Genomic DNA, 27,981 nt, shown 5'->3' on the forward strand with positions numbered 1-27,981 from the left:
ACTTGTCTCTCCCCGCCTTTTGCCATTTAGACGCTGACGTGGGGCAGAACGTGTTTTGTCTGGGAGGTGCTCTAGATATATTGCATTGCCCGTCATATCACATCGACCCTTCTTCGTGCGGAGTGCGGTCGGCTAGCAGCAGCAGCAGCGAGTGACTTCTGTGAAACATGGCTGGGTACCTGAAGGTCCTCAGTTCTCTGTCGCGGTCCGCCGCCGTTCTTTCCAAATCCCCCGCCGTGCTCGCACCCGCTGCTGTGTCCTGCCAGAAGCTGCAACAGCGGAACTGTGAGTTTCGACTTGTGCCAAAGCCTTTTCTCATTTACCGCACTGGGTGCACAAGTTCATTTATTTATAGCCCGCAAAAATGAATTGTAGCCCACAGATGGGAATGCTTATTATCAGGCTTGCTAACTTCCAGTCCATTCAGGATGAATTACTTTTTTCCGACTGTCGTTTTTTTTCCATTAGAAAATGTTGCTGATGAGATGAAACTAGCCAAACCATAACCGTGTGACCGATGATGCCGTCAGTTTGACCTAGAAATTTGGCTCTTTCGATTGCTGCAGCTTCTTATTGCTTCTGTTGGGAAACCCTTTGTTGTGGCTTTTTGTGCGTTTGAGATTGATACCCCAAATTAACTTAATATTGATATTAGTGCGGTACAATACTTAGTCACAGTTGGTTATTTGGGTAGTCGGCCGTTTAACGATGACTACAGTGGTTCTAAAACGGGAAAGAGGACGAATATCGTTATTGCACGACGACGGCTTCGTAGGACGTGGAGAACATCTGACAATGAATGGAGGATACCGGTGGCATCCTGTGGCTGGATAGCTAGTTAGCTACCTAGCTGGGTGGACTGTTTACGGACTGATTCACAATTAGAGTTAACAATTCATTCTACATTTGTGCGAATAAACTTTACAAACAAACTAGTTAATTCTGTCTTGTATTTAGCTTTGATTGCTGGCCAGTACAGAACCGAATCGCTACCTAATCACATGAAAGTTGGATAGCTGGCTAGCTATGCTTTTGGTAAGGCTAACCGCTTTCCATGGTTTAATTCCAGCGATAGCAAACCAGCTGGGTATCGCTGTTGTTTACAATTATGCAATCATTTTAGCCATTCTCTGCCATTTTCTGCAACTGAGTTACCTATTTTAAAAAAATACGTTGCTTGGTCAATAAATGGCTGACCAGTTGCCTTTACTAGCCGCTTTACTTCGCTAGTGTCAGTCGCTAAGAGGAGAATGTGTAGACTAGCTGATTTTTGCTAAGAGAGGACACGTTGGACCAACGTGTGCCCAGCATTGGTCACTCACGCATAGCACAGCCGATGCTGAGACAACGCTGGTTGAAGCGAAATTTGTATTCCTGCTCTTGGTAGCACGTTTTTATGCCTTGTTAAACTATACATTAAAGCTACCTGTATTTTCAGCTAACCATTTTCATAAGAGTTTATGCCGGTATTAAGTGAGAAGGCGGTTTTCCATTGCACAGTGAATTCTGTTCCACCAAAACAATTTTGGACGTACCTGTTTAGCTACGGCAATATCCTAAACATTTATGTCAATTGGTAACTTAAATATAAACCCAGTTTAAAACCGGTGTTTATCATCAAAAGACTTTAACGGAAACACAACAAAATGGCTAACGTTATTGTCAGCTAGCAGCCACGGAATTCAGGAATGAATCTATTGAGCTAAGCACTTGGGTGGCTATGTATTCTTATTTAGCCAGCCTGTATACATATACACACATTGAAACCTGTTGTGGCTGATGTTAGCTGTGCTGTCTCCGGAGATTTTTTTCCTAGAAATATTTTTTGATTGTTGCACCCCTTACACCTCTGCAACCGGTTTGTCGTGGATAAACTAATGACCGCAGTTGTGTCCGATTCGAATGTCGTAACCTTGTGACCACCTGAACCGGACGTTCCGTGAACTGTTGAGTTCAGTTTGCATTTCATGAAGGTCGGTCGCTGGGTAATCTGAAGGACTCACAGCAGGGGTACCGATACCTCTGACGTCGTGGACATGTGGGAAAGGGCGCAGATGAGAGCATACAGGAGTAACGTTAAGCAAAGTTATGTCAGCCGAAAAGTCATAAAGCAGTCACTTGTTATAGCACTAGCTGCACTTTAAACTAAAGCAGTAACATCGCGTGTTCTACATTGCAGGAAAGTGATTCACACAGGCTTGATTTTATATTCTAAGACGCGCAAACTTTTTGATTTCGACAGCCTCACAGGAGGGGCTAAGTGTTCCCTTTAAATTGTTACGTCAAGGTCAACAGCAAGGTGCCATCACACCATTCAGCAAATTATTTTTTTCATTCGCTAGAAATAGTATGTTTTGACAACTAATCGCACAGTATTATCCAAAGGACAGAAGATATCGGTAAAAGAGAATGAAACTAGAATACATGATTCCAGCGTCAAACCAGCTGTATTTGTCCGTGGAACAGCAAATATGTAAACAGGGGTAATACCAAGGACACATTTTCCCCCTTTCTGCTGTGTTAGAGTAAGTGCTCTGTGTTCTTAATCTCTGTAAGAACGATATCCCTAGTTACCTACTAGTTCAAAGTCACCTTGGACATAACTGTTGCGTAACTTTGGACGATTTAGGGTTGCCGGAATGGAGGACCTCTAAGCAGATTAAAAGTGTGACAGCAGTATACTCATTGCATTTTTGCAGGCACAGGAAAACCGTGACCATAGTCTGTGAGGTGTAGAACACTAGAGGACAGAGGGGTCACACTCAAGTCTGGGAGTGGTATAAAATGTCACTAAGGCATGTTGCACATGTGTGTTACAGCTGTCTCATGTAATTTGTAATTTGGCATATCACAATTCTTCTTGGAGGGTGTCTTTATATTCTGTTATTAATAATGCCAAGGATGATTGGCAAGTCAGCAAATAATCTTTCAACAGTTGTCTGATGTTGTGGAAATAATCATTAAACACACATAGCTGCAACAGTTCAGTTGATAACGCTCAGTCCAGTGAATGGTGGCGCTTGATGCTTAAATTTTCAGTTTCACTGAGTAATCCAGAAAGTGCTCTTCATAACAATCAACGTTTCAGTAGCGCTGTTCCACATAGGTGTGCTTTCACTGGAGTGACAGTTTTGACCTAAGATGTGGCCTCTCCAAACAAACTGTTTGCACATAGAATTATGTAATGAATAATGGAAGTTTGGTGTCTGTCTGGTGAAGCCTCTTCCCCTTCTGTGTGCAGAACTCAGCCCTCAGGGTCACTGTGACCTCTGTGTCTGGCAGCTGTGTCCTGATGATTGCCTAATGAAAGTTGTACTTTTTCCCACATGATGTTATTTAAAACTCGCATTACATGAAGACAGGGGTGATGTTCCATCTTGTGCAGGTGTGGGCAACGCATAAGGATAGAATGCAGTTCCTCCTCTTATCCCCGTCACAAGACGTCAGCTGTCACTGCCAGACATTTCATTCCTGGAGCACTGAGCCGCCCAGAAAATTATACCTTTTGCACTTATTAGTTTAAAGCTCTGACTACACAGCATGTTCTGCCAGCCGGAGCTGCTGGTAGACATGGTAGCAAATCCTGAAAAATTTTTCCCCCTGTCCTTTTCAGAGGTTTGATTAGGAAATGAAAGAATGCTTTTGACAATGTCTGTGGCTCTGTCCTGAAGATCAGACATCTAACTGCCCATACAACGTGCAGTTTTTGTGCAGTGCACCTCTCATGTAAAGGTTTTTTTCTAAAAGTCGCCCTTGAATTGTGAGGGTTTAGAGCATGCCATGCTTTAACATGAAGCTAAACCTTTTAATGGATAACCAGGATTTTTGTAGGCAGGATCATGTGGTCTGTGAGTGTCACATTTACCAAGTTGTCATGGTTCTCTCTTTTGTAACACACCTGCTGTCCCTGGCCTGTTAGTACATGTGCAAGCCCCCATAGCCCATGTATAGCACTGTTCATATTTTCCCTCTGCAAGTTGTCAGAGACCCAGAATACCAGCTGGTTGCCGAGGCTTTAATTTGTATGTTTAGGTAAATGAAGTGTAAAATTTGCAATTCTGGTCATATATCCCCTCAAAAAGCTCAATGCTGCGGAAATTGAGAGTCTTGTCTACAGCGTAAACAGGCCGTTGGCACGCTCCCGCTACGGGTGCTAAACCCCTGACCTTCAAAATAGCTGTACCTAAACAATGGCTTTTGTCTGAGTTGTCCTTGAACACTTTAAATCAAGCACATGCCACAGGTTATGTTTGCTGCGCAATTGCATTTTTTTTTTTCACTGGTAAGTTCAAGTTTTGGAATTGTTCATGGCATGTAACCCACTGTCACAACTTGATTTCAGCTTTTATTAAATGAAAGATAAGAGAATCAAAAACTAAAGCTGCCAACTCTGGTGTTTTGTACTTCCAGTAATTACTTAGTTGCATTGTGAGAGGAGTGTATTATGTTGACGAGCTGTAAAGTAAATCTTTTAGTTTGCAACATGATTTGGAGTTTTCAGCTGAGGTACTTAAGGTCACATTGTACCCGGCCCCTCTTTTCTGAAGTTTGGGAGGTGAGGCCCTTGGATAAATTATACATCCCATGTTCTGTGTACTTAAGAGAATGTGTTTGGATATGGTTGTTGGCCAAGATGGACTGATTGCTGAACAGGTTATAATTACCTTGAGTAAAAATCTTAACTCATTTGAATGTTAATTCTTATCTTGCATGTATCAGCCTGTATGGGTGTGTGTGGGTAGGGGTGGGGCTAAACAACAACTTAACAATTTCTGTCAGAATACATGTTAATCTAAAGACAGACTTCAACCTAGTAGACTAATGAAGTTGGTGTGATGCATTATGTTACTGAACTTCATTTATTCACGCTCAATCATCATATAAACTGATCTAATCAGTCTAATGTAAGATTAAAGAACACCTTTATTATCTGTTCTTTTATATCAAGCATGTAGCCATGTAAGTTATCATTGCTGAAGTTTCTTAATTGTTTAAACATACCTAGCCAAATTAAACAGTAACTGAAAGTTCAACAAACATGTTTTACCGGAAAATGTCCATCTCTCGCCAAGCTACTTCCCACGCAAAATAAATTTGTAAAATGTTACATTCAACCAGGCAATAAAATGGGACATCTTTAGTTAGGTTCCAAGCCACAGTTCAAAGCAAAATCCACAGGGCAAAAAAAAACTCGGACTCGTCATCTCTCATCTAAAAATCTTGTTGAATCATAGTATTGTCATAGTATTGTCCTTGTAAATAAAATTGATAAATTGATAGCCCAGAAACAACCATTTTACCTATATAATTGTCTTATATTGTATCAATGCTTCAGCATCTGGTATATTTTGAGTACTCAAGCATTCAGATATCCAGGACAGTCCCTGAAATGTATGCATATACATAAACATGCATATAACTACAGTGGATGTAGTATTGCACTTTCTGATTCATACACCTTTTATGATGTGCAAAATGCAGCTTACTGTTACTGAAAACGGGTCATAATGAAAGTTAATGTGAGTTCACATCAATACAGTCTAAGACTTACACCCACTTCTTTGTTGTCAAATTATTTCCCCCTGAATACACGCTGTTCATTTCGAAACCTGTCTAAATGTAATGTTATGTTTCAGCGCGGCCTAGTTGAAGAAGTATTTCCCATGATGCACCGGGAATGCAGGTAGCTGTGAAGAGCTTAGGAGGTTACTGCAGAGATCTGGAACAGCAGGGTGGGGAATTTCTATGGGTTTCTCCATTTTAGTGTCTGTACAGCTGGATAAGCAGCCAGTGCTCCAAAGATTAAATGGTATCATGGTTTTTTTTTTCCCCTTACATGTAATGTGAGGAGAGTGGGGTGGGGAGGATGTCAGTTATTTCTTTTACCAAAAAAAAAAGATTCTGCCAAATAGTCCTGTTCACTTTTTCATCGATGTGGGGAGAATATCTTAAAATGGTCATGTTTGTGTAGCCTCTAAATTAAGATGATTCTGTGTGAATATAAAGGCTAAGGAGGACTGAACAGGAGTCATCCAAGGTTGGTTGTGAGCTGGTGTCTACTAAAATCTTATTAAAAAGCGCAAACAGTATTAATACTTTCCCAGTCATAGAGCAGGAACTTATAGTCTGTGGACCATATAATTTTCAAGTAACAGGTAAACATTGTAGTAGAAAGACATGCTATTCACCATTCAAAAGGACAATATGTGACTTTGAGTTATCCTTGATTGGAGCTGTGGTAGATTTGCAGGGCTTTTTATACAGAAGCTGAAACTTGAGCATGTGATTAAGTCTGTATTTGAAATGCAAGGGGTAAATGGATGTCTGATCCAGCTTAACTTGAAAGGTGTTGTTCACCATTTTGCCCTTGCTGTCACCATTAGATCTGTAGTTAGCTGTGCTTGAGTGGATGGAGAGGGACCTTGACCTGTACTTTGGATTGGGAGGACTGAAAAAGCTGCTTCACTGCCACCTTCTTTTGCAGAGTGTTGACCTCATCCTCCCTGCAGACTTGGCAGATTCACAAAAGGGCACATAAATCCTATAAATACTGATTTACTTTGGAAGGAAGAGTGTTACATTCACGAGTCTGAACATTTGCATATTCTCTGCTCTGAAATAAGTCATTAATAATAAGTCTTTGTCTTATAATATGGTATTTATACATGAATTTCTCATATAGAATAGGATCACTGACCCTCGTGCACTATCGTGCCATTAAAAGTTAGCCATTGACTCCAACTAAAACCTGACATCCATGCCAGAACTTGATCACCAGTGTCAATCACCATTGAGCTCATGGGTTACATACATGATAATGGAGGTGGGGGTGATTTAGAGGTCGGCTACCTGAAAAACAGTTTGTCCCTCTAATCTGTTTCAAGAGCCTGAATAGAATGGTAATGTTTTCTCTCGGACCATCGGTCCTGGCTCCTTTTAGGGACCATGGAGTTGAATTATAGAGATCTCAACAGCTCTAAACCACTGTCCGCTGACAAAAGTATGACAGTGTCTCCTATTCACATAATGATGGAGTGCAGCAAGCCAGCAGTCGTAATCAGATCAGGTTTTTTTTCTCACATTTGAAAAAACATCCAGTGTCCCCTTTGCGTACACCAACCACCGATGGTGCCCTGCCAGGCCAAAAAAACCCCAAATCACCAAGTCCAGAGGGCATTAGGACCACACGGAAAACTTGAGTTTGTTTCACGCTCTGAAGCTTCCTCTGCCTGCACAACAGCAAGACCTCGTATACTGGAATGCGGGAGTCATCCACATGGCTGGCAGATAATCTCTGCATGATCTGCAGTGATGTAATGACAGCAACAGGAAAAAATTGCTGGTAATGAGAAGGTGATCTGCTTGGATAATCCCCATTTCACAGACGTGAGGGGATTTGTTTTAGTGGGCCGGGTTTGGTTTTTGCATGTAAGGTGAGAGTGGCGGGGTGGGTTCATGGGAAGACCCTTGCAGATCTGTCACTCCTGGTCCAGTCGTTTTTAGGTGCTTGGGAGCAATGGCAGGTTCAGGCAAAATAAGTGAGGATCCCTGAGCTGACAGGCAGAGCTGACAGTCACAGAGCTGCAGGTCCCCCCCCCCCCCCCCCCCCCCCCCCAAACACACACACACACTCTACTGTGAGCGGGGGGCGAATGACAGCCAGCTATGCTGGAAGCTGTGTGGGAGAGAGGTCCTCTTGGTGGCCTGCCAGTTTGCCTGGGTGAATGGAGCGAGTGTATAACCTTTAGAGCCGCTCTGGCGTCTCTCCCCGGCCATGTGGTAGGCCTGCCTCCTACATCCAGCCTTGCATAATACCAGTGACAACGGTGTGCTCAGCTGAGATAATTAGGCACACGCCACGCCTCACTGCAGGGAGGAGTGTTGCATGTTACCAACTTTTCAATCCCATGGTGATTGAGCGAGTGAATCGCCCAGTGCATTTGATTTTCTCAGCATTCCTGCATGAATTACCTCAGATTACAGCATGGCTGTGACTGGATGTTCTCGCAGGCCTCACAGCCCATGGGTTAACAAGGCTACGCTGGGTCAGGCATCTGGTAACAGCTACAATGTTGTCCTCTGCAGACCTGTAGGAATTTGGCTCTCCCTTGAGTATGGGAGGTTATAACTCCGTTAGCATGACAGTGTGGTGTCCAGTTTGACTTCATGGTATTTCTCTTTTTTTTTTTCCCCATGTGTTTTGAGGAAGGGATGTTTATTTGGACTGCTGGGGCTGCGTAGCTCTCTGCTGTGATGTAGTGTTTGTCTGAAAAATGAAACTTGATGTTGAACTGAGGGGACAGCTCAGGAATGCTGGAGGGGAGGGATTCAGTTCTCTATGAATACAGTGCAGTGAAGGGCTGGGTTTTTCCTGGGTTTTGGAATGGCTCAGGAGGAGAGGGCCGCTGAGGGGCTCAACTTGAGTATTCTAGAAAGGAATTGACTCAACTCACTGTGTTCCGTCTCTCACATAGTGTCATATTTTTTGTCGTTGTCAGTATATTATTATTTTCCTATTCTGTTTCACATTCTGACTAATTTTTGCGTTGTTTTTTTGCCATTTTTTTCTGAAGTACATTGACAAGACCAGTGCATTGACGCTAAGCAATTTGTCTGAAAATTTGGCTGTTTCTACCTCCTCTAAATCCAATCAAATTACTTCAAAAGCTTCATGTTAATTCAGTAAGAGCAGGTGTTCAAGTAGCCTTCTAAATGCATTTGGTGATTATTCCTCCAGCAGAGGTAAAGGGGAAATGAGTGTGAATCTTAAGAGCCTCACGTCAGTATTTAAGTGTCCACAGAAAAGTTCAGTTTACTGGCTGTCCATTACGAATGGTATCACTTCAGAGGACTGCTTAGATATTACAGTAAACCTCATAAACATGGCATCAGTATTGAAAATGGGGAAACGCCCTTAATGTGCTGGACTGCATGAAAGGCACCTTGGATAGTTCTGTTAGAAAATTAAACCTTGGGAGCATGTTTAGTTGAACATGCCAGTGTTGTAATGGCCATATACTTAGTTAGCAACATCGGTTATATCTTATAAAAATATAGGCTTTATACCTATTTTATCTACACATAGCTTGCTTTTCAACATTAAATAGCAATGGGTATGGCCCAAAGCTTGCGTGTTTAATTCTGAGATCTGGCACTGTTGTTGTGCCACTGAGGAAGGCAGTAAACCTGAACTGCTTCAGTAATTACCCAGCTGTATAAATATGATTTTAAAAAAAGCTAAAATAACCAATGTAGGTCGCTCGGGATAAAGATATCTGCTACATAAATAATGTAATGTAAAGGAGACGCTCCACACAGGCTGCGTGGTGTAATTATGTGAGAAGAGGTGTAGCAGCTTTTCAGCCCAGTCCTCATCCTTCTGTGCGAGTGTGAATCGAGCTGGAAAATTAGCCCTCCTGTCACCCAGTCTTTTTTTAGCATCTCTCTCTTCACTCCTGTCCCGTCTGGAGGCCTGGTTCGCTCTCTGTTCAGGGACGGAACTTTCAGGAGCTCTCTCATTGGCCCCGTCCCTAATGCTATTGTTGTTAGCAGCCTAAGTTTAGAAGCACTTGTTTCTGGCTTTAAAGTGGCATTGTCATTCAGAGGTGAGTTTAGAACTGTCCTGAGCCTTGAATATCACTTACATCCAGTCTCTACAAATAAAAAAAAAAAAGCCATGTACTTAATTTCTGTGTACTGGATTTTGTATATGCACTTGTTTATACCTGTGCTTCTGTGGAAAAGGGCCACATGTTTCTGTCTCTGTCTTTGTCTTTGTCTTTGTTTGCGCACCACCCCCACCTCTCACAGGCACTTGTTTACGACTCAGTTGAAACCTGGCCAAACCGGTCCTGCTGCTCCCCTTATCAGCAGGCCCCCCACCGGTAACTCGAGGCACAGGCGCACCCCCAAGGACGGCCCCCAGGTCACCATTTGCCCTCGGACCTGCCCGTATCCTTTGGCCACCAATCAGGGCCTCAATAGGGCCGGGGATACGGGACAAGATAAAGGTGGCAGTGACCTCCCCCACCTCAGTACCACAACAATATCTGGGGGGTGAAGAACTGGGGAGACCAAGCCTTTGGGGACCAAACAGTGTGCTGTTGTTGTGTGCGTCTGTGCCTAAGGGACCACACACACACCCATGCACCACAAACCCTTGTATCCATCCGTTCAAAATCCCCAATAAACACCTGAACCCGGAACCTGACTCCTGTGTCCTGACCGACACCCCACTGTGATAGCAAAGTAGCCTGAACCTAGTACGGGTGAAACTGCCCCCTCAGGTTCAGCTTCCATTTCTATTTTCTCAAAGACTAACTTCAGTATTTACTGTATTTAAGTATTTCAAGCTCAGTACAGAACCTTGTTGAGCTGCACTGCCTTGGAATGGAGCCCGCAAGCTTGATGGTACCGGTTTTGATGTTGAACTGCGTGTAAAGAGAGCCACTGGTGACTGCTGTTTCTTTTTTGCTTTGCCCCACAGATGCTGACAAGCGCATCAAGGTGGCCCAGCCAGTGGTGGAGATGGATGGGGATGAGATGACCCGCATCATCTGGGAGTTCATCAAAGAGAAGGTACTGTTGCAGCGAGACAGGCAGTGGTTTATTGTTACATGACACAGTGACATTCTTTCAGCAGAAGTCGTTTCCCAGAGTGACTTTCCACATCTTACATTTCAGGAATATGTTCAGATAATGTACCCTGCATAAGAATACAACAGCTCTGAACTGAACATATGTCTATGCCAATGTTCTACACCTTCACCAGAAAGTATTTGTAAGGGGTGTATTTGCTTTTGTTTGCAGCGATTGAGGGAGAAGTGGACTGTGGAGTGATGGGTGTCTTTTTTTTTTTTTAATTAAATTTTTTATTCGAATCACTGTTGTGCGGAAGCCATGTCTACAGAGAATCACTGATCTTGAAATCATGGTTTCCATGTACTCACTTATCCCACTGTATCTGCAGCATCGATCCCAGCAAACAAACCAAAACACGTGGCTGTGATCGACGTCCGTAGGGAGAAGGTCAGACATGCGTGGGAGCTTTCGTTTGATTTGGGGAGTGTGGGGAGTGCCAGGCCTCTGTGGTTTTATCTGCTTGCGGATTCACCATGTGGTTGAGCAGATGGGTCCGTCTTGACTGGACTGACTGACTCTAGCTGCTGTGATGCTCCTACAAGTCAGAACAAGCCCAATGGGCCATTTGAAAGCTCTGGCTCCCCCTCTGTTCCTTTGTGATCCGCGAGGCTCTGGCCTGACACACTGAATAAAGTCTGAGCACGGCCTTTTGGTTTCTGACCGCTCAGAAGTGAATTGTCCCAGCTCTGTGAGGTCTCTTCTCTTGCATTCCCAGTCTCCCCCACAATGCCATTTTGCCAGGTTCCAATGCCAAAACAAAGTGCAGTTTAAAAATAATGGCTTCTTGGCAGTGATGGCAGTAATTCCATTATTCATTCACTGATGTCATAGCCTAACTCACACTAATGAGTTATTCTCCTGTCATTCATTGCAACAGAGTGCAAAACCAATTTTTTCCCCTTTACTGTGATGACAGCTGTGATTGCTCTGTGTGAAAGTGAAAGGAGGAAAATGGTTTGATTCATAAATGCTCTGTTTTTCCAACCATGCTTGAAGCAGTCACTAAGCTGACACTTCCCCCAAGGGTTAATTTTTGTAATGCTTTTCTACTCTTCAGAAAACTTATATTTTCAGGCCTGATACAGCTACACATCTAAGAAGAGTTATTGTGCTGCAAAGCAAAACAGTCCAAAACAAAGCAAAACAGTCCTAGGGGTCGTTATGTACTAATTTCAGATTCAGATTTCAAAATTCAGATGTTTTTGAAGAAATTTAATAGCCTTAGGTGTTGAATTTAGTTTTGGATAATGCTGGCTGAATATCAAAGGCTGGCTGATACTGCAGTTTCATTGAATGTTTTAGTTAGCTTCTTATATCTGTTCTAAAGCAAATGTGTGGTGGAGGAGGAAAGGGAAGTTAAATTCCTGCGTAACATTTTCCTGCATTAGAAGAAAACTAATCACAATTTTTGGCTGTTGTTCAGCTTATCCTCACCAATGTCGATGTGGAACTGAAGTACTTCGACCTTGGCCTTCCGTACCGTGACCAGACGGATGACCAGGTTACCATCGACTCTGCCTTAGCCACCAAGAAGTACAGCGTCGCTGTTAAATGCGCCACCATCACTCCTGACGAGGCCAGGGTGGAAGGTACCTGCCGGCACACTTCTTGGCTCAGATGGGGACAGGAAGTAGCTGGAGACCCCAGGAAGCGGTTGTGCATTCACGGTGACCCCTCTTCTGTTTTCCTCCCAGAATTCAAGCTGAAGAAGATGTGGAAGAGCCCCAACGGAACTATCAGGAACATCCTGGGTGGCACCGTCTTCCGTGAGCCAATCATCTGCAAGAACATTCCCCGTCTTGTTCCTGGCTGGACGCAGCCCATCACGATTGGCAGACATGCATTCGGTGACCAGGTAAGTTCTTCCCATGTGTGCGATTTCTGTTTTCTTCTTGCTCCACAGCCCTTGAATGAGAATGCCATATGTTCAATATGGATGCGTGCTGCTTCCTTGCACAGTACAGAGCAACAGACTTTGTGGTGAACCAGCCAGGGAAATTCAAGATTTCGTTCATCCCCGCGGATGGAAGCACAGGGAAGGAGTGGGAGGTGTACGACTTCCCTGGCGGGGGCTGCGGCATGGGCATGTACAACACCGATGAGGTGAGTGCAGCGTCTTTACCTGATCAGGTGTGCACTGCTCCTGAGAGTAAGGTGTAAAAACATGTAAGTTATGATATCATAAATTACTCAGTGTAGTGGGAACTTAGGAGACTTGCGGGTCTCAAAATGATTATTTTCATTGGCGTAGCTTTTACTCTATTTATAAAAAAAAAAAAAAAAAAAAAAAAAAACCACAATCAGTGATAATGTAAACAAATCCACCCCTGCGGCCACTATCTTGTCATCAGTAGGGCTTGTTTGAATTCACAACATCAAAAACTATTAGCTTGTGGGGACTTTGACCCCGGTGACCAGAAACGAAAGTATAAAGCAGCCCTTGGGGAGGAAACCGTCTGAGCCCTTAGCCATGACACCTTAACCCTTTCCCCACTGATACGATCTCTTACGCAGAGCAGCTTTATTGTCTCTTCCTGAGAGGAAGGCGCTGTTGTAATGATCGTGTGTATTTGTGTGCGCGCTCTCCTCGTTTGCCAAGTCCATCACAGGGTTCGCCCACAGCTGCTTCCAGTACGCCATCCAGAAGAAGTGGCCTCTTTACATGAGCACCAAGAACACCATCCTGAAGGCCTACGACGGCCGCTTCAAGGACATCTTCCAGGACATCTTTGAGAAGTAAGGGTTCCCAGCCCAAATCTCTCCCTCTGCAGTTAAGAGGTACCAAAGGTCATCACTTGATTTTACTATTAACATGTTCCTGATTGCACTCAGACATACATTTTGAGTTCTCTGTTAAGAGGACAGTGTTTGAAATTTAAACTCTGGGAAAGTGTTTGGTTGGACATGCCAAGCACACATCATTTAAATGGGGGTGTTTAGCTGTGTCTAGCCAATCATTTTGGAATCAATTTTCAGGTTTTTGTCGTTTGTTGCTTTTTGTTTTTTTAGAGTTTTTTAGAGGATCATTTTATGTGTCCCCCAATATTATGAGAGAGTTTCCTTTGGAAAACATACCTGACTCATATTTCAAGTAATTGAAATTATGGAATATGTATACATACACACATAAAGTATATATTACACATATTTTTCAAATTGACTTTGGTGTCTTTGTGATCAGGAAGTGCATCTCTTATGCTTGTGTTTGCCCTATGCTGTCTGCAGGAACTACAAGCCTGAGTTTGACAAGCTCAAGATCTGGTATGAGCACCGGCTCATCGATGACATGGTGGCCCAGGTGCTGAAGTCCTCCGGTGCTTTCGTTTGGGCGTGCAAGAACTACGACGGAGACGTCCAGTCTGATATTCTGGCCCAGGGTAAGCAGCTGAGCATCGTGCCTTTTAGCCGTTTTCCTTTTTTTTGTGCGTTACACAAATATTTTGAGCTCCACTAATCTTTGGTAGGAGGTGAAATGACTTTAAATTGCAAGACCATCCCATTGCTGATTTATTTAATTGTTTTGCAGATGCCTTTCATGAAGGTCAAGTTGCATAGTGTACATTTTTACACATCCATTTACACAGCAGGTTATTTACAGAATAGAACGCACATGCTTTGTTCAAGAAAACCACAGCAGTCCCCCTGTGGGAACTGAACCTGATGTCTTCTGTTTACAAGTACAGCTTCTTTGTAAAAACGTAACACTGTTTAGAACAGAGAGTGTGATTGTATGTTAGTGGCTGGTGTGTGTGTGTGTGTGTGTGTGTGTGTGTGTGTTAGTGTGTTGGTTGGAGGTGAGTTTCTTTTTGTTGATGGTGGGGGATGGGGTCACTTCTCTTCCCAGGTTTCGGGTCCTTGGGGCTGATGACCTCTGTTCTGGTATGTCCCGATGGAAAGACTATCGAGGCAGAGGCGGCCCACGGCACCGTCACCAGGCACTACCGCGAGCACCAGAAGGTCAGTGACACACCTGACGCAGGCCTCCTAAATGCACCCATGCAGACTGCCTGAGATAAGCCTTCAGGTTCAAATCGCAACCAAATCTGATTTAAAAAAAAAAAGCAGTGAGGGGAAAAGTCACATTTTCCTAATCTGTTCTATAAAAAGAGATTTTAAAGGGAAAATCAGGTTTCCTACCTTGCTTTTCTTTTGTGTGTGTGCAGTGCCATCTAGTGAGGAAATGATATATTGTTCCACGTTGTGAGAAATGGCCCAGCCCATGTTTGCATTTTGTGATGTGTATTATATGGTACTCTCTAGCGGATGAGTAGTTCATGCTGAATTACGGGTCGGAGGTCAGTGTGTTGTGGACCAGTGTGAGTAATTTGATTGCCTCCCTCACTCTGCTTTCTAAGGGGCGGCCAACAAGCACCAACCCCATCGCCAGCATCTTTGCCTGGACCCGGGGGCTGGAACACCGTGGGAAACTCGATGGAAACCCTGACTTGATCAAGTAACCCCCCTGTCACGCATCTCAGACCTCTGCATCGTTAATTGAGCCTTTCCTTGGAGTCACTCAGGCTTTCTAGCCACAGTTACAGCTGAGTGTGAACTACTGACTGTGAACTTTGTGTCTTTTAATATGAGAAACAAATGTGTACAGGTGTTACTTTTTTTCTGAATACTGAGTTTGGCATTTGCTGATATTAAGTGTGGGAGAGCTCTTGCTTCAATTTGCTACTTTTAGTACAGGGCAAAAAAGCGCATTACAGTAAGACTTAGTAAAAGGGTGACTCAGAGTAGATGTGATCGCACTGTTAAATGGCTATTTCTATGTTTAGAAGCAGTGTCAGACAATGCGTGCATGTCTGCGTGTGTGTGTTTGTGTGCAGAATCAATGGCCAGTGCTGAGCCCTGTTTCTGCTGTTGACCTACAGGTTCTCCCAGACTCTGGAGAGAGTGTGTGTGGAGACGGTGGAGAGTGGCATTATGACCAAGGACCTCGCGGGCTGCATCCACGGCCTCGCCAAGTGAGTTCCTCAGCACGCACTCTATGCAAACACAGACAGCCCTGATCAAACAAGCATGTACCTGTCCCATCTATTTATATTACCAAAACCCTGTATCATATTATATAATTATATATACTTAGAATTATACCATTATTGTGGCTGTGGGAGGCTTCTTTAAACACCCTTTTCATTTTTAGACATCTGTGGTGGTATTTGTCATTATTGACGCTTGTTTGGGCAACACATAAGCACATGCATATGAATAAACAGCCAGGGGAAAAAAATAACAAAAAAAAGAAATCCTTAAAGTCCTCCTTGCCTAAAGCCCAAAGTCAGCACAACCTGAGCGGATGGTTGTGCAAATAAGGGATCAAATCTAGTCTAAGCAGCACAGTTTAAATCCTTAACGTCTACCCTCAGTGTTCAGAGATGCCTCTTACGACAGTTCTCCATGCAGGTGTTCAGAAGCTTGCTCTGACTCGCACTTTGATCCTGTTGTGTTGCAGCTGCAAGCTGAATGAACACTACGTCAACACGACTGACTTCCTGGACGCCATCAAGAAGAACCTGGACAAAGCCCTCGGAAAATGAGGCAAATGAGGGCCCAGCAATGACGGCGTACTTTTGTTTTTGTACCTCATTCTTAACTTAAAAAAAAAAAAGGTCATCACATGCACTTGTCCTGCCTGAAGGGAAAGAGAGTACCACCTTTTCTAATATAGAAGTATGTGCGTACCATGTAGTCATTGCATTTGTACTGTTGTTTCTGTCCCTCTGCCTCATTCTGTTCCCATGGTTCTATTTTTGTAATATGAAGTACTCATCTCCAGAACCGTGTGTAATTTAATTCCACCAACAGCAACTTGAAGAGCCATTTCAGGGAAGAGATGGCTAATAAATCTTCCTAATTTGTTTTATCCTCTCCATCCAATCCCCATGTTGTACACTCCAGCTGATGTAGAAGAGGGTTGTTTCTGTGTAACAACAAAGTTGAATAAAATAATCAAGTGATTTTTTTTAAGGTAAATAAATTTATTATTTACAGTATTGTCAGGTACACATTTACATGTCATCATGTCCACAGTATGTTCACACCGATGAGCCACAGAACCGGTGCTCCGTCACTCAAACTGACGGTTAGGAGAGGGGCGAATTCACAAATTTTTTTTTTTTTTTTTTTTTTTTTCCCCCGCTTATTTCCAAGCAATTTTGTTTTCCCACCAAAAAGACCACACATATACAGGGGCACTGTAAGTGCATAAAGCTAAAGGACAGTTTCTCTACCACTGTGGCTGTATCGAAAGCTGGGAAATGGCAGTTTGCCTCACCTCAGCTTGCAACAAGATGCGTGTCCGTGAGACCACACCCGCAAGGGTGGATAGTGTTCTTGCCAGTTTGCATTGACGCAGCAACAGACAAAAAACGTGTTGGGGTCAAGACATTTTCACAGACCATGACATTTCAGCCCCCCTCTGAGGGCCAGAAAATGGAAAAGTAAACTGATGTCGAATTGTGTGAATTGTCAGAGGCCCCTGTCACTGCAGCAAAACTCCTGTTCCTATAGATGGCTGAGTGTTCACAGAGTCTGCCCTTTAGGACAAGATTTGTTTTTCCCTCATAAAATTTTTCTGATGCAAAAAAGGGGGGCAAGGCATAGGGGGCGGGTTTGTCAGTAATGTACAGGCCTAAGATGCGTTCGCACCTCAGCCGCAGGTTTTGGTGTTGTGGTTACAGTAGTAGTCAGAATCTTTGGTCCACAGAGGCCATAGGATGGAACAGTACAATCAGCTGGGCCCTGAGATCGCTGAGGTACAACAGGTGGCAGAACCTCTCTCACAGCATTGTGTTCAATTAGCGAGCACACTTCCAAAGGCATGGAAAACTGTCTAGAGGATTTTTTTTAAACTTGTGCTGGGAACTGGTTGTGCTGAGAAACATTACAACAACGAACAGTATTTACCATGAACTGAAGTACTCATAAAAATGTAAATTCGAACATCACTTTTTAGTCTAATAAATCCCTTCAAGTGTTTTTTTTTTGGACAGCTACAAATCAGGAAAAAAGTCTCTAATCTCAAGAATTTTTTTGAAGTATGTACTGTTCACAAAAAATAAACACACACACACACACAAAGCCTCACTCCATTCTAACATGGTTATATAATGATCACTGAAAGAGTGCTTTCCAAATGAAATGAGTGCTATTCAACATCTCTGCTCCTACACCTGTCAGAAATAATCTAGAGTCATCCTACTTTAATTAGGCCTCATCCCCCAAATGTTCCTGCAGGAACTTCTCTGCACTTTCTAGCGGTACTTTTCAGTAGTTTCAGCAATTAATCGCTTCAGTATCTCTTTTCTACAACAAAAGTGTCCCCTATCAGTTTCATTCAAACACAGGAGAAAGATAGGTTTGCAGTCCTGTACAGGTAAACACCTTAAACCCACTGTATAGTCTTAAATGCAAGGCGAACAGTCAGGTTTGTGTGCTAGCTACTGTTGTTTGCAGGGTGCAGGTTTGTACCCTTGAATGTCCTCGGTTGAACTTAGCTTTTCTGGTGTACAGTAGGTGATTAGCCTGCTCCGCTAATGCTTCAAAGATACCTCTGTCTGGAAAGGGTCACGCTGTTAACATTTGGCCTTCCGCATTCCGTGCTAACATTTCACACAAGTATGACTGGCCGTCATCATGTCAATCACACGTGGCTCCGGGGAAGAGCAGGGATAGGCAGAAATGGGCGAGACGTAGTCATCGTGATTGGATCATGGCTCAGAAAGGTCATCCTCTCACAGGCAAGCAGCACCCCAAGGCTGAATCTTGAATATCTCATTTATGGTGGAGAGGACCACATCAAAACAGTGCAACCCTTCCCAGATGGAGAAGCAAATATCCTACACTTCTCCATCTGCTGGACAGACTATGAGGTCATTATAATCAGTCTAATCTAAGGGTGGGTCACCTCAACTGCGGGTTTTTTTTTTTAAAGATAGGACAATGCGATTTGCATCAAGCTTAAGATGTAGAGAGATTATTGGTTCCCCTTCTGTACACTTATTTCACATTTCAATGAGGTGAAAAAAAAAGTTTTCTCGACAGTTCCTGTCCCACAGCTTCTTCCTCAGAGCAGATTGTGGGTTTTTATCAGTGATTAGTTGACAGAACATGACCCTGAAATGTCATATTTTCACAAGAAACAACCTCTCTTCAGCAATTTCTCTGACTGTGCCAACAGCTATGCCGGCACATTAAATAACTGAAGTGAGAGAAGTCGGACCAAAATCTCTAGTTTGATATGTTGTGTAATTTGTTCTATGACTTACACGATGCTACAAAACCAGTCTTTCAAATGTGGAGGCAAGTAATTTACATATTATACAGCATATCTGATGAAATATTCTGACTTTGGACTTCTTCAAGCTGCAGTGAAACTTCAGGCAAACTTCACTGGTCAAGGTCAGAGGACCATCATCACCCAAATCACCAATTTCTTGCTCCCACTACACTCCCAACAGAAAACTGAGCCAAAATGGCTTCCTTTAAACACTCTTCTCCCTGCAGGGATGTCCATCAGAACAGATTAGTTCATGTGGTATTAGGGCCTTGCAACCCATACAGTGCCCGCAGCAGCCAGTACTGGCATTTTTATGTTTAGTTCATTCCTCCCTATTGGTTCATTTCAGTCTGCCACCAGCTTATGCAGTGTTGTAGCGTTCGGCCTCCTTGCCAAAGGAGTAGTAGTCCATTTCCTGCATGGCTCCCTCGGACAGTTTTGCCATTTCTTGTGCATTGTTACCGGCAAGGTTCTCCTGTGCTGAGAAGTCGAAGTTCTCCTCCTCGAAGTCCTCCTGGCCTTCGATTTCAGGGAGTGCATCTACAGAGGGAAAAACGGACATATACGTGCATGCACACATTTTAGTTCCCTGTCACTCAACACACCAGCTGCACTGGAACCATGTAGTTACATTATGTGATCTACATGATTTATTTGCTTAGCAGACACCCATATCCAGAGTGAGAATCATAGTTTACATGTCATCCATCTACACAGCTGGACACGTACTAAAGCAATCTGGGTTAAGTGCCCTGCTTAAGCATACAGCAGCAGAGCCCCACAGGAACTGAAGTGGTAAACTTAACATTAACAGACACGCTCCTGAACCACTACCTATACTGCACACTCTTCTGTCGGCCTAAACAAGAACCGTGCGATATGGACACTGTGCTGCTTCAGCACCGATATGAAGCTGCTGCAAGCTCACTAGAACCAGGGTCATGACCCTGGCCAGGCATAGACTGAAAGGTATCAAAGGTTTCCTCAGAAAAGAAAACAATCATAAAATGGTGGTAAAAAAATTGAGCATGTCATGTCTGCTGTTGGCATTGACCTGAATATTCAAGCATTTGATCTATGATTTATCGCCTGATTATCCAGAAAATGAATATGAACGTGTATATATGTGGCTCATAGTTGGCTGAAGTCTTAAAATAGCTCCCCGGCTCCAGCCCCCCCCCCCCCCCCCTTGCCGCTGTTATCACCGCGCGCAGTCCCCCGCTCTCTCCACCCGTACTGACAGGCTCGCTTCATCTCCACCACACTGCAGATACAGAACAGCGCGGCGAAGCGCCGGATTACACGCCCCGCACTCCCGGCAGATGGCACAAAGACACCCTCAGATACGCCGCACACGCGGTACACCCCGATTCATTCAAAATCCTGCGGCAGCAGTGCGAGACTGATACGCTAATTTATTTAAAGTAAAGATTGTAAAAAAACAACAGGCACAGGTGGGTAGACTCTGGAGTAGGCTGCTCATAACACCGGAATTAGTGAATCTTAGATTAAGTGATGATCTCAATGAGTGTTTGGCATGTCCTGCTTCCTCTGTCAATGTGTCGGCTGGTATCCGTTGCAAACCACGCACAGGGGTGGCTGATGATTTTAGTGTGAAGCAAACAGGACATAGTTTGGTGGAATTGACATGCAGGAAGAGTATGAGTTATGGAGAACTAACCTACCCTGACAACATCAGATACCAACACTATTAATGTACTGTCAGTCACATGTGCCTCTTGGGTGGGAAAAGGCTAAAAAGTGCAGAATTTAGTGGAGATTGGACCTTGATTCAGAAAATTCATCCTATCATGGGTAGGCAACACACTGGGACAAATCAAATTATTCAATTTTTGACACAGCCAAACCAAAATAGGGTGACTATCCTACGCATTCACCTGTTGGGTACAGAGCGGTGCATTATGGGATTGCAGTCATGCTGCCCCTCACCTTGTCCGTCGGGGGAGGTGTCTGATATGCCGTGCTTGACCTTCATGTGCCGGCTGAGGTTTCCCTTCAGGTTGAACTTGCTGGAGCAGTAAGGGCACTTGAAGGGCTTGCTGCCGGCGTGGAGGTGCATGTGGCCCAGGAGGTTGTACATTCGGTTGAAGGACTTCCCGCACACCTGTAGGGCCAAAGCAGGAAGCAGATTTCTTAAGATCCAGTCACACTGGCACAACGTTGATTGCCGGAACCCAAAACCAGGGAAATAGTATGGAAAAGGTATTTGGGCTGAAGTGCTGTGTAGCCTAACTTGTGTCCCTGACCCAAGGGGGAACAGTGAAGATCAGGGAGGAGCTATCAGATATTGTTATTCTACATTTTCTGTAGTTTTGAACTGAATCCGGAAGCGCAGTTGTCATTTTTTCAGCAAGATAGCTAGCTAGTACAGTTTCGAGAAGTTCTGCATACCACCAAAGCCAGGCAAACATATAGCCAACTCCAGCTGGACTATGTTGCCATCACAGTAAGACTCCATGTTCTGCTTATTATTGGTTGAATTTGTTTTGCCAACAGATGTGCCTACTCAAGTCCCAAAAGGCAGGGTCACCTTTCAGCAAGATTTTCATCTCTAAGACTTCAGCACACTCAGGTCTCACAAAGCAAAATTAGCTCGATGAAGAAGTAATTTAGGAATGAGTGGCCGTACATTAAAGACCCCTCCCACCCCTCTCCCCCACTCACCTTGCACTTGAAGGGCTTCACGGGCAGGTGGACGATCATGTGCGTCTTGAGCGTCTGCTTCTGGACGAAGGTTTTGAAACAGACGTGACACTGGTAGGGCCGCACGCTGGCGTGGATCAGCATGTGCCGCTTCAGGTTGGCTGACAGGGTGAACTCCCGCGAGCACACGTCACACCTGAATCCTTTCATTCCCTGAGAAAATAAACAGTGAGAAAAATAACGTAATGTAGGAGGAAAGTTTAGCTGGGACCTCTGACAAATATATTACACTACATTACATTACTGGAATTTAGCAGACGTTCTTATCCAGAGCGACTTACGTAGGTTTTTTTTTCCACATGTTACCCATTTATACTGCTGGATATTTACTGAAGCAATTCTGGGTTAAGTCCCTTGCCCAATGGTACAACAGCAGTGCCCAGGCAGGGAATCGAACCGGCAACCTTTCAGTTACAAGTCCTGCTCCTTACCACTATAATACACTGCTACCCATTTTTACCATATTAATATTTCATTTATGTAAAAATGTTTTATCTTAATTTTGTTCATAAAACACATTTTGACTACAAATAACACATATCAAAACAGCATTGAAAGACTGTAATTTTCTCAAAAACTGGCCTAATTCATTACCACAGGAGATCTAATCTATAGCTATATCTAATATCTAATATTAGCTATATCTATATGTATATATCTAATAGTAACTGTAGTATGCTCTGTGGATGCAGTCAATAAATGCTGAAATGAACCCTATGGAAAGTGTTAAGCATGACATACCAACCACACATCAAGGCAGTGTGCTAATAAAGCTAATAACATAATTAATGAATGACCTGTATAACAAGCTGTTTTTTTTTTTAATAAATTAGGTTTGACTTGTAGAATAACTCCATATTTTCCAACAATAGTGGAATTACATGGAAATGAAATGCATGCAATTCAGGTTGCAATAGAGAGTAATATGGTGTTCAATAACACAGAAGACACACAGAAGACACACACAAACACACACTTGCATACACGCACACAAACAATCAAATAGGGCTGTAACTGAACTCCGCTGCCAGGTAAGCAGGTGTGCTAATCTGCTGTTCCTGGTATTGCAGCCATTTCTGACTGCCTCTCACTTCAGCTCCACCCAGTGCCTGCTCTGGAGAGGTTTTCAACATCTATCACCAGGGGGCGCTACAACACGATTACCAGCCACACTGACACTGCCATTCTCTACAAAGAGGCCAGCTTGCACAAAACCCTTGCACAAAGCTGCTCACATTTCAGCCAGCCCCTCACAGTGGCGTTATAATAACCGAACGAAAGGCTGTTGACTTTGCAAACATTTTTTTGAATGCGGCTGTAAACTGAGCCATCATCACCTGTGAATAATCATACAACGGCACAGGCTGCCTGGCCGTGAGGTTTCATTATTGGCAGTGTCTGGGGGACGTTAGACTTAACAGCATAAAGCACAGACCACTGTGTCCGGCGCACGAGGAGAGAAGAGGAAATGAGGGAGGCACTGAGTGGTCACATTGAACTGAAACTCAGCTTTGTCTGTGAGAGGCAGCAGTCTTAAGGACAAAGTTCCCTTGTGCAGGCTTATTAAACCTCCCGCATTGTCAGACAGGGGCTTCAACAGTGAAGAGGGCCACAAACAAGCAAGCAAGGGGGGGTAGGGGTGTGATGGGGTGGGGTGGGGTGTAACACAAGCGCGTGTGGTTTCAGTACCTTGTGTGTGACGGCCTGCTGAGTCAGTACCTTGTGAGTGAGAGCGTGCTGCTTGAGGTGGTGGATCTGGACGAACTCCATGCCGCACTCGGCGCAGACGAAGGGCCGCACGTTCTGGTGCTTCATCAGGTGGTTCTGCAGCTGGCTGCGGTAGGCGAAGGACTTGTTGCACTCGGAGCACTGGTAGGTGGTGGGGCCCTGGTGGCTGGTCTGGTGCCGCTTGAGGTGGGCCAGGCTGGGCAGCTCCATGCCGCACTGCGGGCAGACGTGGCAGCGGCCGCTCTCGTGCTTGGTCTCGTGGGCGCGCAGCTCGCTGGGGTAGGCGAAGCCGCGGCGGCAGAAGCGGCAGCTGTAGGGCTTGACGTCGGTGTGCTGCAGCATGTGCCGCTTCAGGTGGCTGGTCTGCGTGAAGGCCTTCTTGCAGACGGTGCACTTGTGGGGCCGCGTGCCCTGGTGGGTGAGCAAGTGGGTCTGCAGGTGGCTGGGCTGCTTGAAGAGCTTGCCGCAGTGCGGACACTCGTGCGGCTTGATGCCGTTGTGGCCCAAGATGTGGGTGACCAGGTTGTATTTGGAGGTGTAGGACTTCTCGCACATGCGGCACTTCCAGCGCCGCAGCCCCTCCCCCACGTCCACACAGTACGACTCGTCGATCTGCACGTTGATGTCCAGCCGGTCGATCTGCACGCGCCGGCCCGGCTGGCCCTCGCCGCCGCCGTCCGCCGGCTCCGGCCACATCAGGCCCTGGCCGTTCTCCTCAAAGTCGCCGGGGACGCCCATCTCGCCGGACTCGTAGCCCACCTCGCTGGACTCGAAGTAGCGGCTCATCTCGGCGCCGTCGTCCTCCTCGCCGGACGTGAGGGGCCTCTCGCTGTCCTCCTCCTCCTCCCCCGCCTCCTCGTTCTCCTCCCCTTCCTCTTCCTGTCCCTCCGGCTCCCCCTGCTGCTCCAGCACCTGCGGCCCCCCCTCCTCCTCTCCGACCCCTGGGGGGCACTGCTCGGCCCCCGGCTGTGTGTCCGTCTGCCGGCTCCTCACCTCCCTCTCGCAGTCGGGGCAGCAGTTGTTGGGCTGCTGCTCCTCCTTCGGGGCTACCCTGTAAGTGGTGGGGTCCACCAGCTGCACCCCCTCTCTCGGGATGAGGTTGTTGAGCATGTGAATGCAGGGGGGCAGCAGGGCGAGCTCCTGGCCCTCCCCTTTCACCTCCACCCCTGCTTCCGAAAAGCCGTCAGCGGGATCTTCGGCTCCGCCCTCACAGCTGGCCGCCCCCGGTCCCCGCCTCTCCCTACCGGGGGGCATGGCCTGGGGCAGCCCTCCCCCGTCCTCCGCCGGCTCCTCCAGGTAATCCCCGTTGGCGCCGATGAGCTGGTCAGCGTACTCGTACTCCATGTCCCCCGCGGGGGCAGGGGGGCACTCCTTGGCCTCTCCAGTGTAGAAGCCGTTCGGCGCGATGGTGGCGCCAAAGACCTCGTTCTGGGAAATGAGGCCCAACACGGCGGCCTGGGCCAGAGACAGAACCACGACGGGGTCCGTCTGCGTGCCCGCGTCCACCTGCCGATCCATCACCTTAGAGTAACATCTAACCAGGCGCCCGCTCTCCTCCACCTGCAAGGACAGGGAGATCGAGAGAGAAAGAGGGAGTCAGGACACAGCGGGGCGACCGCCTGGCACACGCACCCGCTTTCACTCCACTATAGTTCGTCAGAGCAGAAATGCAACAGGCTGATCAAAACGTTTTGAAACAAGTGCCTTGAGTCCCCGAGAATGTAATCTGGGCTGTAAATCACTCTAGCGTCTCTTACACTGTAGATCGGTGACAGCGTCGCACCTCTGCAAAAACCACCCGAAGCAGCCCGCGGAAACAGAATTACTTTGAATTAGAAATAAAACGGATATCATCTCTTTTAAGCGGCAGGCGCCAGCGGGAGCGAGCTGTTTGTTTCTTTTTGTCTCCGAGTCGCCAGTCTCTCAGCACTTCCTTTACTGCATAAATAGGAAGGGAGAAAGCGGTAGTACAGACCTCTCCTAAACAGGACGTCGAGCAGTTTAACGACATTTCAGAAACACGCAGGTTCCCTCACAGTGACCGGAGGGACTCACGGTCTGGCTGTACTCCTCCAGAGAAAGCACACGCGCGAGTGACGAAAGATTAAACAGATCTCGGTACGTGCGGCGCGTCCTTCCTCACACGGTTAACTCAAAAGGGGTCCGAGCCTGACCAGGAAGCCCTGCCGCTCCAGACGGTCTCTGGTGCTTCCTGCTGCATGCGGCGCAGCCCCGGGTGACCTCACAGGCCAGCAGCACCATTGTCACGACAGAGGATGCAACGCCACTGTGCACCAGCTTCGTGCAGCAGGAATACCACAGTAAGCACCAATCCCTCAAACCAGACTGTTTAAAAGTATGATGCACCGAACAGCATGGTACAAAACCTGACTGGTTGTCAGATTGTGAGCAAACCATGGTCACATGACTTGAACAGATGCCCTCACACAGGGCGGGTAACGTACATAGCTTGTATTTTATGTCCACTTCCACACCTGTACAGAGCGAGCCCCGATTTCTGTGGGGCGAATGTGCTTGGTGGACAAGTACACCTCCCTGGTCAGGACACCGGCCCATTACAGGACAACTACCCACAATCCATCACTTTTAATGTGTCTTTTAAAGTACCAAGCACGGAGGCTTTTTGTATAGACAGTCTTTGATATGGACAGTGACTGGGGATCCAACCAACAGCCTTCTGGGTTCAGGGCAGACAGTTCAACACAAGACAGTTGTTCCAACAACACAGACACTGAAACACTTACTTTTCTATTTCTGCAGCTAGATGTTAACTGAAGCAACTGAGGTTAAAAAACACCCCACTAAACCTGCGACCTACTGACTTCTAAGTCTGTGTCCCAGAGGTCTCATGCCCTACACTCCAGTAAACAGTATAACAGCAAGTGAGCACTGTACAGCTCAATACTAATGCCTTGTGCAGCCTCACCCACCAATATAACAAAGCTACTCATCTTCATTTATGTCCCCTTAATGCCCAATACTCTGAAGGATAAACTGTTACAATAACCATCTATAGCTTGCCAGAAGCAACTTTGGAGCACTTTTTTCACCATTTACACACCTGTACATCAACATCTTTTTAGTAATTGAACTCTGTCACAGCCTCTGCTCCAGCTTTTCATTAAAAAGGGCGCTGGTAAGTATGACATACTTTACTGTCGGAACACTGTTCTAAACAATAACTCTGAGAGGGACCCCAAATATATATGCTGTTCAAGGTTATGTTTATGGCTGTCACTCTAGAGTAAACGGCTCTATTCATTTCAGCGCAAGCCGTTTACATATTTTATTATTATTGTGACACGTGATGCTGTGTGATCAGGGCTAAAGCACTACCTACCACAGCAGAACCAGTTTATAGAGTCATGGCTTACGATCCAGAGCACACACCTCTTTCAAGCCCGAAGCTTGGCCCATATGCAAAGCCTGATGGGTAAATTTGTGAGAGAGCCCCGAGTCTAAAAGTGACACGAGTGACAGTGAAGCAGCACAGGAAGCAGCACCCGTTCACTGCTCCAGTCTGATTCAGAGTTACACACAGGAGTAGAGGGAAGAGAGAGAGAGAGGGAGGGAGAGAGAAAGAACCTAGATGCCCTGATATGCCACATAATTTATAATTACTGATTTTAAGGTAGTAGGAAAGAGGGGAGATGGAGAGAGTGTGTAAGGGAAAGACAGAGATAGGAGAGAGCAGGCAGAGAGGAGAGAGAGAGAGTGATTGGAGAGAGAGGAGAGAGAGGGGGAGGAGGGAGAGAGAGAGATTGAGTGAGTGAGCATGTGAGTGAGAGAGAAGGGAGAGGGAGGGGACAGAGAGAGAGAGAGAGAGAGAGAGGAGAGAGAGCAAGAGAGACCAGGGGGAGGGAGGGGGGAGAGAGAGAGAGAGAGAGAGAGAGAGAGAGAAAGCGAGAGAGAGATGGGGAGGAGGGAGGGGGAACAGAGAGAGAGAGAGAGAGAGACAGAGAGAGAGAGAGAAAGAGAGAGAGGAGGGGAGGAGGGAGGGGGAACAGAGAGAGAGAGAGAGAGAGAGAGAGACAGAGAGAGAGAGAGAGAGAGAGAGAGAGAAAGAGAGAGAGGAGGGGAGGAGGGAGGGGAAGAGAGAGAGAAAAACAGCCACAAAATGAAAGGCAGACAAAATGAAAGACAGAAAGACATTACATGAAAGCAAAAAAAGAGATCAAAAAGAGAGATAGGATTGAGAATGATATAGACAGAGTAAAAAAAATACATAGTTGGGCTCAGGAAAATAAAAATAATAAATTAAATGAGAGAGAGAGGGAGGAAGAGTGCATGAGAATAGTGCAGCTAAACTCTAATCATTAGGAGAGGTTCACATTGTATTCTGCACTACCAAAAAAAAAACACCAACAACAAAACAAAAAAAAACAAAACCAAACAAAAAAAGAGAATGAGGCTGTTGACCTATTAAAGCCTATATGCAGCAAGATTGCCCCGGAAAACAGCAGAGTAAATGCGGTCCGACTCAAACCTGAGAACTCACCACATTGCTCCTGGTGTGCGGCTTTAGGTGTTTCAGGGATCTCATCCTTCAAGAGAAATGAGTAGGGCGAAAAAACCCTGCTCCT

The 27,981-nt window shown here is 45.5% G+C and overlaps 2 protein-coding genes across 2 annotated transcripts; one reads left to right on the top strand and one right to left on the bottom strand.

Moving 5' to 3' along the window:
- Window positions 1-13: 13 nt before the first annotated feature.
- LOC118788518 (isocitrate dehydrogenase [NADP], mitochondrial-like) lies at window positions 14-16,604 on the top strand. Its single transcript, XM_036544536.1, has 11 exons — window positions 14-285; window positions 10,487-10,578; window positions 12,065-12,230; window positions 12,336-12,496; window positions 12,601-12,744; window positions 13,241-13,377; window positions 13,867-14,018; window positions 14,486-14,598; window positions 14,997-15,094; window positions 15,519-15,611; window positions 16,100-16,604. The coding sequence occupies exons 1-11, from the start codon at window positions 168-170 to the stop codon at window positions 16,182-16,184; spliced, it is 1,359 nt and encodes a 452-aa protein (XP_036400429.1). The 5' UTR covers window positions 14-167; the 3' UTR covers window positions 16,185-16,604.
- LOC118788517 (zinc finger protein 710-like) lies at window positions 16,605-27,941 on the bottom strand. The gene is made up of 5 exons (XM_036544535.1): window positions 27,897-27,941; window positions 23,339-24,937; window positions 21,611-21,802; window positions 20,876-21,050; window positions 16,605-19,465 (listed from the first exon to the last, which is right to left on the bottom strand). Exons 1-5 carry the CDS (start codon window positions 27,939-27,941, stop codon window positions 19,287-19,289), a joined length of 2,190 nt encoding a protein of 729 aa, XP_036400428.1. The 3' UTR covers window positions 16,605-19,286.
- Between the last annotated feature and the right edge of the window lie 40 nt (window positions 27,942-27,981).

Source organism: Megalops cyprinoides, chromosome 13, assembly GCF_013368585.1.
Source record: "Megalops cyprinoides isolate fMegCyp1 chromosome 13, fMegCyp1.pri, whole genome shotgun sequence".
In the NCBI taxonomy this organism is placed as follows: Eukaryota; Metazoa; Chordata; class Actinopteri; order Elopiformes; family Megalopidae; genus Megalops; species Megalops cyprinoides.